General features: G+C 54.0%; 1 protein-coding gene across 4 annotated transcripts in view; it reads left to right on the top strand.

The window, feature by feature from the left end:
• AUTS2 (activator of transcription and developmental regulator AUTS2) overlaps window positions 1–12,207 on the top strand; it is a 1,127,114-nt gene extending 1,114,907 nt beyond the window's left edge. For all 4 annotated transcript variants that reach the window (XM_081300095.1, XM_081300097.1, XM_081300094.1 and 1 more), the window contains exons 15-19: window positions 3,351–3,492; window positions 5,251–5,328; window positions 6,013–6,096; window positions 7,142–7,364; window positions 9,577–12,207. In XM_081300095.1, the coding sequence (XP_081156221.1) occupies window positions 3,351–3,492; window positions 5,251–5,328; window positions 6,013–6,096; window positions 7,142–7,364; window positions 9,577–10,816 (1,767 nt within the window). In that variant the 3' untranslated portion in view covers window positions 10,817–12,207. The remainder of the gene's footprint in view (window positions 1–3,350; window positions 3,493–5,250; window positions 5,329–6,012; window positions 6,097–7,141; window positions 7,365–9,576) is intronic.
• Window positions 12,208–12,836: the final 629 nt, after the last annotated feature.

Genomic DNA, 12,836 nt, shown 5'->3' with positions numbered 1-12,836 from the left:
GTGCATCTTTCCTTTTGATAAATTTGTCATCTTACTTAAATAGTAAGATCCAAAGGGTTTAAATATGGTTTAAATCCTGAAATAAAGGTTTTAATTATAGTGAGCAAGAACTAGAATATGGAGAACACTTAAGAGGCTGAGAAAGCCAACAGAAGATGGTTTTGTTTTGTTTTTCAGTAGCAACCCACGTGTTCTCTTCCTTTTTGGGTTTGGGGAAATGATATTTATGCCCCATGTGGAGATGGTGGTGCTGAACCTCCGTCGGCAGTGTGCATGATCACATTAGCCCTTCTGGAGGTCACGCTGGGCCTGCTCTTACCATCTGTCAGTCTTCCTGGTGACCTATCCAGGTGTTAAGAGATGGTCAGTACCTGCCAGGACCACCTGAGGCAGGTCCTTTTTATTTGCACCATACAGATGAAGATGGTCAATGCTTGACCAGAGCCTTTGTGGTACAGGAGGGAGGAGAGAGAGCATGCGGGTGGTAACGTGACAAGGTTCTGGGGCTTGGCTCAGGCACATGGAACCTGACATCCACACTTTAGCCTGGGTCTTTGCAGCCTGGAAAAATGATGGGAAACATCCAAGCTGGTCATTCTAGCATAGGTTTCTCCGTCCACTTCTTCATGCATGACTAGGTCTTGGCAGCATTTAGGGTCAGCCTGAGGCCCATAGGCAAGGAGGACACGCCAGTCACATGGCAGGGTTCAGTGGTTCAGAAGCAAAGATGGAACCTAGTTAGAAGGGAGGAACAAACCTCCGCGAGACCTTTGGCTTTGGCTTTGGACACCTGCCCCTGGTGCTGACCGCATATCAGTGAGTGCCGCTCACTTTTCCCTCCTTTTGTGCTCAGTGTAATTGGAACCTCGTGGTGTTGCTGATTAGTTCATGCTTTCTAGTTCCGGGTGACATGGTCAGCAGAACTATAGGCACAAGATGTCTTCCTTTTGTCCTTTGGTTGAACGTGATGAAGGATGTTGTGTGTAGCAGCTTCTCCATAGAAACGCCCCTGACATCTCCAGCTCTCATTATCCCCATTCAATCAGCAAGACCCTTGAACAGGAGATGGCTCTGTTCACCTTCCCCTCCCACAAACTGCTGGCAATCCCAGCCTCCGTTTGGCTTCATGGACCTGGGTTGGTTTAATGGATCTGTGCTGTACACCATGCGATGTTAGCACCGAATAATTTGGCAACCAAATTAAAGGAGGTACTCAGGAGATTTTTATAGATCGATAGTGAATCAGGCTTGGTTTGGGCTCCACTGCTCCTTTAGGGAGGGACTCCATTATGGCAGTCCCTATGGGTCTGAGCAGACGTCCCCTCCCCTTGCTCAGCAGTGCTCATTTACTCAGCTCTTTAGTGAGCTGCCTAGTAGGCTCGGGGCTGCTCACTGCGGGGCTCAGAGGGCCCCTCTCTCCCTGTCTCACTCCTCAGGCGTTTGCAATAAGGATCTGTGGTGCCCAAGGCCGCAAGTTCCCTTTGTTTTCCCAGGTGTTGCTCCTAAGCACGAGCTCCCAGCAGGTGTCAGTCACTCTCTCGAGGACCAGGGGGCTCTGACCTGTGGTGCTGAGGGACAGCCCACTTCCTGGGCCCCTGCTCTGTTGCAGAGACCCTCTCCCGCAGCTTCTCTGTTGTGTAGCAGGCAGGAGGAGGAGGAGGGCTGGGGTGGGGCAAGAGCAGCTGGGCCGTGAAGGAGCCCTCAACAGGGGGAAGGCAGCTCAGCTCAGGTCTCAGGTTCCCAGGCCATGGGAGGTGAGGGACATGGAGGGCAGTGCTTGTCTGGGAGGTGTGGAGTTGACTCAGAAGGAAGGCTGTCAAGAAATAAGAAGGCCGGCAGACTTGAAGCCATGCAGGCGAGAGGGCTACCCGGCTCCAGAGAGAGGCCAGAGCCTAGAGGAAGCCTCTGGCCAGTGCCCACAGCCTCAGAGGAAGGTAAGCTGGAAGGCCAGCAACAGGGTGGGCAGGTGAAAAGAAAAGAAGCTAGGACTTCATAGTAGGAGAGGGTCTCCATGGGCCACTACCTGGACTAGCTGCCACCTCCCCCTCCCCCGTCATCCTCCTCCCCCCCTCCCCTTCCTCCTCCTCCCCCCTCCCCTTCCTCCTCCTCCCCCCTCCCCTTCCTCCTCCTCCCCCCTCCCCTTCCTCCTCCTCCCCCCTCCCCTTCCTCCTCCCCCCTCCCCTTCCTCCTCCTCCCCCCTCCCCTTCCTCCTCCTCCCCCTCCCCTTCTTCCTCCTCCCCCCCTCCCCTTCTTCCTCCTCCCCCCTCCCCTTCCTCCTCCCCCCCCTCCCCTTCCTCTTCCTCCCCCCTCCCTTCCTCTTCCTCCTCCCTCCCCTTCCTCCTCCTCCCCCTCCCCTTCCTCCTCCTCCCCCCTCCCCTTCTTCCTCCTCCCCCTCCCCTTCCTCCTCCTCCCCCCTCCCCTTCCTCCTCCTCCCCCCCTTCCTCCTCCTCCTCCCCCCTCCCCTTCCTCCTCCTCCCCCCTCCCCTTCCTCCTCCTCCTCCTCCTCCCCCCTCCCCTTCCTCCTCCTCCCCCCTCCCCTTCCTCCTCCTCCTCCTCCTCCCCCCTCCCCTTCCTCCTCCTCCCCCCTCCCCTTCCTCCTCCTCCTCCTCCTCCCCCCTCCCCTTCCTCCTCCTCCCCCCTCCCCTTCCTCCTCCTCCTCCCCCCTCCCCTTCCTCCTCCTCCTCCTCCTTCTCCAGAGATTGGGGTAGTCCTAAGAAGAAACACCCCCATTAGTTAAACTGATACACCTACTTTGCTTTCATCTTGCTTTTTGTTTTATTTTTTTATATGTAACAGTGATCATTAGAAAATTAGCTTGTAGGCATGCAAATATTTCTTCATAATGTTCAGTTACTAATGTGCTATAATCTATTAGAGTATGGCTAAGAGGCATTAAACAATTAATTTATACAGCAGATTATTCACACAGAATTCCTAATAAAATGAGCTTTAAAATGCTATTATTTTAAAACTTTCTAAAATGGACCTTTACAGCAATATAGTAAACCACTCAGGGGCACCAGTTGAGTGAACAGGATGTGGCTGCCCTCCCTGATCGAATAGCCACAGGCCAGCCTCTAGCCAGGCTCCAGGCCTGCCCTTCGTGCTTCTTCTTCTGTGAGAACCAGGCACTCCCATGCAGCAGTCCCTGCTGACCCCTCCTAGGTGGACCCGCTTCTGGTCATGAGGGTCACCTGGTTCTCCCAGCATTCCTAAACTTGACCCTCACCAGGGCCAGTGCCCAGGTGTGGACCGTTCCAAGAGCCCACTCCCATGGTCTCAGGCTCTGAGTGAATCTCTCCTACTACTCACTTGGAATGTCATCTTCTGTTGTCCCCTTGCCACTGCAGAAGCAGATGCAGTCAGACCCACACAAGCTGGACTTCGGACTGAAGCCTGAGTTCCTGAGCCGCCCACCAGGCCCCAGTCTCTTTGGAGCCATCCACCACCCCCATGACCTGGCTCGACCTTCAACTTTGTTCTCTGCCTCTGGTGAGTTCAGGGGGCAATGGAGTGAAAAATGTGGTCCTCAGGTAGCCAAACAGATAGGTCTGGACCCTGTGCCTCTCACTCACTCACCACCTAAACGGCATCCTGGTACACCTGGAAGGGAAAGAGACCGTCCTCCCCTGCAGGGACTCTGGAGCTGTGTGTACCAAACCAGTGCAACCCACAGCATGTCAGATTGTCAGATGCCACTGAGAAAGACGGGAAGATCCAAGGGCCAGTCAGAAGTAAAGGGGGTGCCGGGAACTGTGGGGACACGCACGGGCAAGGGGTGGCTTTGCACTGTGACAGTTGGCTGTGTTTCAGGAGCTAATGGTAAAGAAAACCAACTGAGCTGGTTGTCAGGGTTGGGCTGTGATAGAGAAGGTGGGCCACCTGGCTTCTGTAAATACTTAAAAATGGCAGCACTAGGCTGACTCTGGTGACAAGTGGCTTCATGCCCACTGTGGACTTAAGTGTTGATGGGCTCCCTGCTTCACTGGCTGGCCTGCTGCCGCCCATGGCTCATGTTGGGGGCACATGGTCTCCCACGGAGGCAGAGAGAGTTGCAAGAATCCTCATCCTAGGCCTTGTTGCCAGAGCAAGGGGACCACTCTTGAGGGTCAGAGGAATCTGCTGAGGTCTCGGGCTTTCCTGTTGGTTCTGTCACATTTGAAGGCTCTGTTGCCATGGAATCTGGCTCCGAGACATGGCCACACTAAGAACAGTTTTTGGAGAGAAATAGATTTCTCCCTGGCTTTCATTTGAGCCAAAGTAGATGAATTGCATCTTTTGCTTTGATAATTCTGGAACTGTAGGCATCCCTGGGGCCTGGGTGGAGTGAAGCATGGTCTCCACTGAAGCTCTTGCACTGCAGACAGTGTGTGGCCAAAAGTCCGTTGAGTTGGCAAGTGGTGGGCCCTCTCTGCACTCCCAGGTGGAAAACAAGCCACCAGGTGAACCACAGCCCAGGTCCCTTCAGATGCTGAGAGGCAGTGCCTGATCCACACTTCTCCCGTGCTGGTGGCCCTGACAGCCCAGGGACAGTCCTCCTGCACTGTCTTTTCTTGAGGGAATTTGCACTTATTTATAGGAACTTAGACAAAATGCCAGGCGTTATGGAACCTTGTTGGTAGATGGGTAAATACAGGTCCTGATTACGCTTGAATTTTGACCCAAAATGGTTATATGATAAAACTTTAACCTGGTATTTATTACTAGTTAATGTTAGTTAAATTCACCATTTTTATCTCACTGTCAGAGACTAATGCCTGATATACACGGCAGGGCGGAGCTCCCTCGGTGCCACGCCCCTCCAGGCCACGCCCACTGGCAATGAGCTGTGAGTGGCCCCGCCCCATGGCCTGAGCTATGGAAGCATTGTCCTTCCCTAACTCATGCACATCTGGTCCTCCCTTTCCTTCTTTCCTTCAGGAGAAGGATTTGAGGTGACTTACAAGCATACATATCAGGTGTGATAAAGAGTTGAGAAGCAAATGTAGATAGGGGGAACCTGTGAGGAAGGCAGCCTCAGCATGGACCAGGATGCCCTGCAGGCATGGGGTTTGCTACTGAATCCACGAGGAAGCTGGCTCTTCCTGGCACCCAAGGCGAGGCTCTGCCCTGCTTGGAAAGAGGAGAGGGGCCAGGCAGGCATGGGCCTCACCCCAGCAGACTTCCTGGGGTCCCCAGGCCTGCTGAAGCAGGCTGCTCCTCGAAGCTGCTTTCTGTAAGCCCTGACCTTGGTGGTGTTTGACTCACCAGGTGCTGCACACCCCACCGGGACCCCTTTTGGGCCACCTCCTCATCACAGCAACTTCCTCAACCCTGCTGCTCACCTGGGTGAGTTCACGGGGGCAAGGTGGCTCCTGCTGCGCCTACCAGCACATGGGGAACCGTCCTCCATAAGTCACTCGCCACTGGGGCCCAGTCAGCATGTGGCACCACCTCAGGACTCACTGCCGCCTAAACCACCTCCCTCGCCAGTATGTCTGTGCTAGTCCTGCTCTGCCCTGAGTTAATGGTGGGGGACAGCTGGGGACAGCTTGTCCTGGGTGCCTCAGGGACTTGGAGTCCAGGGCATTCTGTCCCTCCCTGGGAGGAAAAATCGACACCTTGTACAGCCAAGGCACCTTCGGCAGGTGGAAGAAAGACAGGCTGATATTACAGAGGCCCCTGGTTTTGTGGCCTTTATTTACTGATATTTTCTGCATGTGGCCAAGCAGACGCAGGGTATGGTAGGACTTCACCCCTGGGAACGTAAGGAGTGGTCTTAATTCTGTCCAGTGAGAGGCTGCAGAGCACCCTCCTGGGAGAGGTGCTGGAAGACACCTTGAAGCAAGGGGCTCCTGTGTCCCTAGGCAGGGCAGGGACACAGTCCTCACGGGTACTTACCAACCCCACTAGGAAGGCAAGCCAGGTGTGGGTGAGACGGGGATTGGCTTTGCTTCGCCCACCTACCCCCACTCTGCTGCTCTCGTCCCACTGGGGAATCTGAGCCCTTCCTTCCTCCTCCTTTGTTTGCAGAGCCTTTCAATCGGCCGTCCACCTTCACGGGCCTAGCAGCAGTTGGTGGCAATGCCTTCGGGGGACTTGGAAACCCATCAGTTAGTGAGTACCTCTAGCTTTCCATACCTGCCTGGACTCTCCTCTGACGCCAGACCTTCCAAGATGAAGGAAACTATACTCTTGGGAATGAACTCGAGTCATATAATTGCAATGGCAGGCTTACACAGTAGAGTTGGTGGACGTGTGCAAAGCCACTGGTTTAAGGAGGCCACTGTCCCATCCATCCCTAGGGCCAGGGACAGTGATGTAGCTGATGGCTGCAAACAGTTGACTCCCATCTCTTCCACCCAAGGGCTGGCCATAGCCTCTACTAGAAGCAAAAGCACCTGTGGCTCTCGTGGGGTTGAAACAGTGCAGTGAAGAACTGCAGGACCAGGCCCAGAGCCATCAAGACCTGTGGCATGTCCTTGTGACCTGGAGAGCCCTACAGCTCTCTGCTACTAAATAGTCTCTAGTAGGAGGGGCTGCCAGCCCTGCATGTCCTGGATGTCTCGCAGTCTCTGGATGTGCAGCTGGTGGTCTTGCAGACGTGTCTGTTCCTATTTGGGGAGCAGAGGAGACCTAAAGTGTAGCTCTAGGTCACCTTCACAGTGAATGAGGGCTCTTTAAGGGACAGCCTGGAGGGCTTCTGCGTGTGTTCAGGTCGAGGTCCTGAGTGGTCTTGGGGGCTCACTGTAGTTTGCCCATGTTGAGAAGACAGGAAGCAGGGTCTGGCAGGGAGAGGAGACGGGATTCCCAGTTGATGACATGCATCGTCACAGCCGCCCTTCTGCATGCTCAGAGCCTCTGCATGAGCTAGATATGTGTGATCAGGTGATCCTGACACCTGTTTGGTCCCTTTCATTTTTAATCCCACCCTGCCCACCCCCTCTTTTGCTTTTGGGTTGGACTTTTAGACAGCTGTGCACTGCCTCTCCAGGGGCAGGACAGAGCTCCTCTAATGACTGTCGATCTCCTTTCCTTCCAGCTCCCAATAACATGTATTCATTTTAACTCTGGGTGCTGTTGAAGGCTTTGGTAAGTACCCCGTCACAGCAGGTCGTATAATCTCTCTCCAAACTTTTTGTTCCCCACTTCGCCATTTCAGCACCCAACTCAGTGTTCGGCCACAAGGATGGCCCCAGTGTGCAGAGCTTTAGCCACCCTCACGAGCCCTGGAACCGGCTGCACCGGACGCCTCCGTCGTTCCCGACCCCTCCGCCCTGGCTGAAGCCAGGGGAGCTGGAGCGCAGCGCGTCCGCTGCAGCTCATGACAGAGATAGAGATGTAGATAAACGGGACTCATCTGTTAGTAAAGATGACAAAGAAAGGTATGCAAAGAAACCGCTCCGGAGTCCCAATGGGGGACCCCGCTCTGTGCCAGTGGAACCGGCCACCCGCCCTCCCGTCCCAGCCTCGAGCTCCAGCCACCCCGTAGCCCCAGGTCCCTCCCAGTCAGCTAGTGCCAGCGGCCCTCAGTCCCAGTGCCCTGTGGCACAGTGACCATGACAGCACTACCACAGCCCAGGGAGGGCGCCCGCCCTGTGGCAGCGGTACCCAGAGAGCTCCCGAGCCCCTGAGAGTTAGCAGTCCCCACACAAGCCCGACTCTGTGACACAGCGAGCCAGCGCTCTGGGCCAGACACACACAGCATGAATCAACGCCATGTTTGCTTTCAAGTTCGCGCAGCCCATGACCCATCCATAGGCTTCTCTCTTCCTCTCTCTTTTTGTTTGCTTTTAGAAAATCATCTTTGCATTTCCTCATCATATTTTTCTCAAGTTTTGTTCAAAGTCTGGGGCTCATAGATGACTAATAAAATTTTACTAACCCAAATGTAGAGATGCGTCCAAAAAAGAAGCTTTGGTGTTGGTTTGGTTTTCCTGGTGGACAAGAAGCTTTAAATAACCACTGTTGTCTCTGCACTTGGGAACTTGTGCCTAAAAAGGAAGCTCTCTTGAAGAGGAAAGTCTTGTGTTGTCTCTGAAGAATGTCAGTAGCCTTCTTAACCTCCTCCCCACCTTTCTCTCCCTCTTCAGGCTGCCTTCATTTTAAATGCACTGATAAGGGATGCACAAGATATGCTTGACAGAAATGTCTAACAATGTCCTTTTGGCACTTAGGATTGAAATTTGATCCTGATCTTGACTTTCTCTTTACTGTGTGTCTTGTGTGCGATGTGTACTGGTGACTGAGTTTGCCTTTGCAGGCTGTGTGGCAGATCACGGGATACTCATCATAGGCTGTCACGGTAGAGTGGTTGATTTCTTTTGTAAAAAAAAACCAAATTCTCCTCCTCCCGAGCAGTATGATAACAATTTCCGAACCCATGGCCAACGTGGACAGCATTCAGCTCGAGCTATACATGGCTAAAGTGGGGTGTGGCCACAGCAGACCAGCTCTAGACCCCAGGCTGTCCAACTCACCTGTCACTGAGTAGGACACACATTTCAGGGCGCTCTTGACGGATTCACATGGCCTCTTGATGGAAGTCAGGAAGCTTAATAAAATTTGCTCCTCTTCTGTCTTCCCCTTGAGGTCACTCTTCTTGGCCTTTCCACATAAGCTTAGGAACCCAGAGGTGCAGGGGCACGTCCATTTCTCACCCACGTGGCCGCCTGGTCTTCTGCCTCTCTTTCTAGCCCTGGAGACAGCTTGCATCTCTCCTCTCCTCACCTTGGCCAGGTCTGTCTGGGCATCCTGAGCCTTGAGTGATTCCCCATCTCAGCTGGGCTTGACCTTCTTGCCACTCTGCTCTGCGTTTTCTGCCTACTCCTCAGAAGTTCCCATCCACACTAGGTCTCTGGTGTTCTTTCACATTTTCATTACTGAAGGAGCTCTAAAGTTATCCTCAATATCCCCAAGATGTTCTGTGTCCCCAGCCTGCTATTCTACTGCTGGCCTCCAAGTGCCCTTGGGACTTTGGCTCTTACTGACCTAATGCCCAGTGTTGGGTATGGCCCCAGATTCCTGGGTCCCTGGATACCTTTCCCACTCCTTGTTTGGCCCCCTGGTGCTGGTTCTGTCCCCGGCCTTTTGGCTGACACTGGCCTTTGTTCTGAGGGTCAGGAGGCAGAGACCCTTTAATGTTTACATCCACTCTCCACTGGCACTGCGACCAGTTGGGAGTCACTTTGCTCTGGGCTTTTAGAATGTACCTTTAACATGAAAGGACCCTGAGAAGTTGGGCAGCAGGCTCTGTGGCCGCAGCTCTGGCTTAGAGACCTGCAGGCCCCCTCTGGCTCTGGGACAGTGCTTCCTCCCGGTCTTGGCCTTGATTGAGGCCCATGGCTCTTACACAGCTAGGATGAGCCCCTCCACTCTCCACTCACCCTCATCCCCAGTACTTTGTCCCTGTTAAGCTTCTTCTGAAATCCAGGCAGGTAGGTCAGGTGGCCGGCTTTGCCCCACTCGGGGCAGTCCACTGCCCCTGCGACCGGGGGCCATACCCCAGCCTGTCCTCTTCACACCGCCATTTCATCGCAGCCCCTCGCCAGCCACAGGCCGTTTCACCTGCGTGCTTGTCTCCCCTTCCTTGCGCAGAGAAAGCGTGGAGAAGAGACACTCCAGCCACCCCTCACCAGCACCTATCCTCCCGGCCAACGCCCTGGGACACAGCCGCAGTGCCACCGAGCAGATCAGGGGTCATTTGAACACAGAGGCTCGCGAGAAGGACAAACCCAAAGAGAGGGAGAGAGACCACCCGGAGTCGCGGAAAGACCTGGCCGCAGAAGAGCACAAAGCCAAGGAGGGCCCAGCGCCCGAGAAAGACGGGCACGGCCACGAGGGCCGCGCCGCGGGTGAGGAGGCCAAGCAGCTGGCGCGCGCGCCGTCGCCCTATGTGCGGACCCCCGCGCTGGACAGTGCCCGGCCGGGCAGCACCTCGGGCCGCGAGGCCGAGCCGCGCAAGGGCGAACCTGCCTACGAGAACCCGCGGAAGAGCGCCGAGGTCAAAGTCAAGGAGGAGCGCAGGGAGGAGCACGAGCTGCCTGCGGAGCCCGCGCAGCCACCGCGCGCCGCCGAGCCGCCGGGCGCAGCCTCGGGTACCCATGCAGGCCCGCTGGCCTCGGTGCCCATGGCGGTGGGAGTGGCGGGCCTGCACCCCATGGGTGGCATCGGCAGCCTGGACCGGACCCGCATGATGACCCCCTTCATGGGCCTCAGCCCGCTCCCGGGCGGGGAGCGATTCCCCTACCCGTCCTTCCATTGGGACCCCATGCGGGACCCGCTGAGGGACCCTTACCGCGAGCTCGACGTGCACCGCAGGGACCCGCTGGCCAGGGACTTCCTGCTGCGCGGCGACCCGCTGCACCGGCTGTCGGCTCCTCGGCTGTACGAGGCCGACAGATCCTTTCGGGACCGCGAGCCACATGACTACAGCCACCACCATCACCACCACCCGCCGCTGGCTGTGGACCCGCGGCGGGAGCACGAGCGGGCCGGCCACCTGGACGAGCGTGAGCGCCTGCACGTGCTGCGCGAGGACTACGAGCACCCGCGGCTGCACGCCGTGCACCCCGCTTCCCTGGACGGCCACCTGCCGCACCCCAGCCTCCTCACCCCGGGCCTCCCCAGCATGCACTACCCGCGCATCAGCCCCACGGCGGGCCACCAGAATGGACTGCTCAACAAGACGCCCCCCACAGCGGCGCTAAGTGCGCCGCCCCCGCTCATCTCCACGCTAGGGGGCCGCCCCGTGTCCCCGCGCAGGACTACGCCTCTGTCTGCGGAGATCAGGGAGCGGCCGCCCTCCCACACTCTGAAGGACATCGAGGCGCGGTAAGGGGACGAGCGGAGGGAGCCCCGAGAGCAGGGAGGACTCCTGCACCCCGCGCAGACGCGGTGGCCAGCCCCACCGCTCCCCTTGTAAAACATGTACAGACTCCATGCAGATTTGGAAATGTTTTTGTATATTCTATGTTGGAATTTTTCAGATCCTTTAGCTAAGTCATATGTTCTCATGTCTCTTACTCTTTGTTCCTTGTATGAAACTTCTTGATTTCAGCCAAAACAGTAAAGATGACAACACACACCAATTTGAGGAGGACGGGGGAGCCCACACCATCCATCACGCAGAGCTCTTTCAGATGGGAAGGGAAGGCCGTGTACATAGTCCTGTAAAGAGATTGCTTCATGAGCTGGTGGTTCATATATGCAAAGGGTGAGACGAAAGCTTTACTTTGTACAAATGTAAATAGATAAAGATTAAGTAACATAATACATTACTACTTCTTGAAATGTGCTATTTGCAAACCTGATATCAGTGAGCACGGTCTGCTAAGGCTGTGTTCCCCGTATTGTTAGAGACAGCTAAACCCTTCAACTATGCAATGAACGTTAGGGCTTCTCACAAAAGCCCGCCTAACTCAAAGGAGCCTTTTCAAATCCATTTACAACATACTTAAGGTCATATTTTCCCTGAACAAGCACTTAAGTGATATGACTCTGTTTTCCTTGCTTGTTTTTTTTCAAATGGAGAAACATCCTATTTTGCAGAGGGGACCCCAGGCTGGAACTTTGCATCTGAAGTTGCTGCTTGTGGGCTTCAGGGGCAGGTGCGCCCCAGGAAGGCAAACCAGTGCCAGGGAGGGTGGGATTGGTCAGATGCCAAAATCAGGGGCCGGCAGCGGTGTCTAGCAGACAGAGCAGGCTGTCAGAATTGGTCACCGCCAGTCACACGACCTCACACGCCTCTGGTGGGAACCATGCCTTTTTTTAAGTGTGTCCTATTTCATATGTATACACACTTCCTCATTTTGCAGTGCGATTTAATTACACCCAAACAGATCCTGAAAGAAAGCTTCTAGTTTTCTGAGATGATGGATATGTTTTCACTGTATTCAGAAACCGCTGAGTGTGAGGCGGGTTCCCAGTGCGCCGCACTGTACTCTAGTCAGTAACAAGGTCTGGGCGTAGCCGGGACAGGTCGACCTCGCAGAGCCATCGAGATTCACAGAGGTGACAGGTGGCAGAGGAGAAGTCGTGTGTGTTTTTGAGTTTGCATCAATTTTAATGTCTCTTCATGATACTTTTATAATACATTAAACTTCTTGTCTACATATTTGGAGAGAATATGACTTTACTAGCAGAGAAATACAATATATCTTGTCTACTGGACTGTAAAATACATGTATGAAATAAAATTAGTTCCATTTGGTCTTCTAGTATATTAAAGTGCTATCTGACGTTGTTATCCTGTTTTTGCAAAAAAAAAAAAAAAAGTTAACTACAGACCATTGTTTCTAATAAGCAGAGAGATCTATTTTAGTAGTAAACTGAAGGTTTAGTTGTGAGCTTCAGATTTTGTGAACACCAGATGTTGTGCAGTGTTTTGTTTTGTTTTTTTTGGGTTTTTTTTTTTTTTTTTGGCTTTTTTTTCGGTTTTGTTTTGTTTCTTTTTTTTTAAAGACAACAACTTAAAAAATCCAAGGAATATGTACACTGGAACTGTAGTGGTAGCTTTCAGTATTGTAAAGAGATTGTTCTATACAGACCTTTTGCTGTTTATCCTGTATGTAACAAAGTCCTTTCTAGACCCTGTGTGAAAAGCAAAGTGAAGCAACTGAATCTTCAGCATGTTCTCATCGGCGGAGCCTCTTGTGTAATGTAAACTGTGCCATGTTATTAAAAAATGTGAACCAAGCTTCCAGCTGCTTGTTTGTGTGCAGTGGCCATCGGTTCTTAGGGAAGAAGCCACACTTGTGCAAGACCAGGCTCTCGGACAGAAGCACCTCGAACCCGAGCCCGAACCCGGCCCGCGCGAGACTAGGAGGTTCTCCCGCGGTGGCTGGCGCCCTCCCCGG

Source organism: Spermophilus citellus (assembly GCF_964194105.1).
Source record: "Spermophilus citellus genome assembly, chromosome: 6".
Taxonomy (NCBI): domain Eukaryota; kingdom Metazoa; phylum Chordata; class Mammalia; order Rodentia; family Sciuridae; genus Spermophilus; species Spermophilus citellus.
This window is presented reverse-complemented; position numbering and strand designations above follow the sequence as displayed.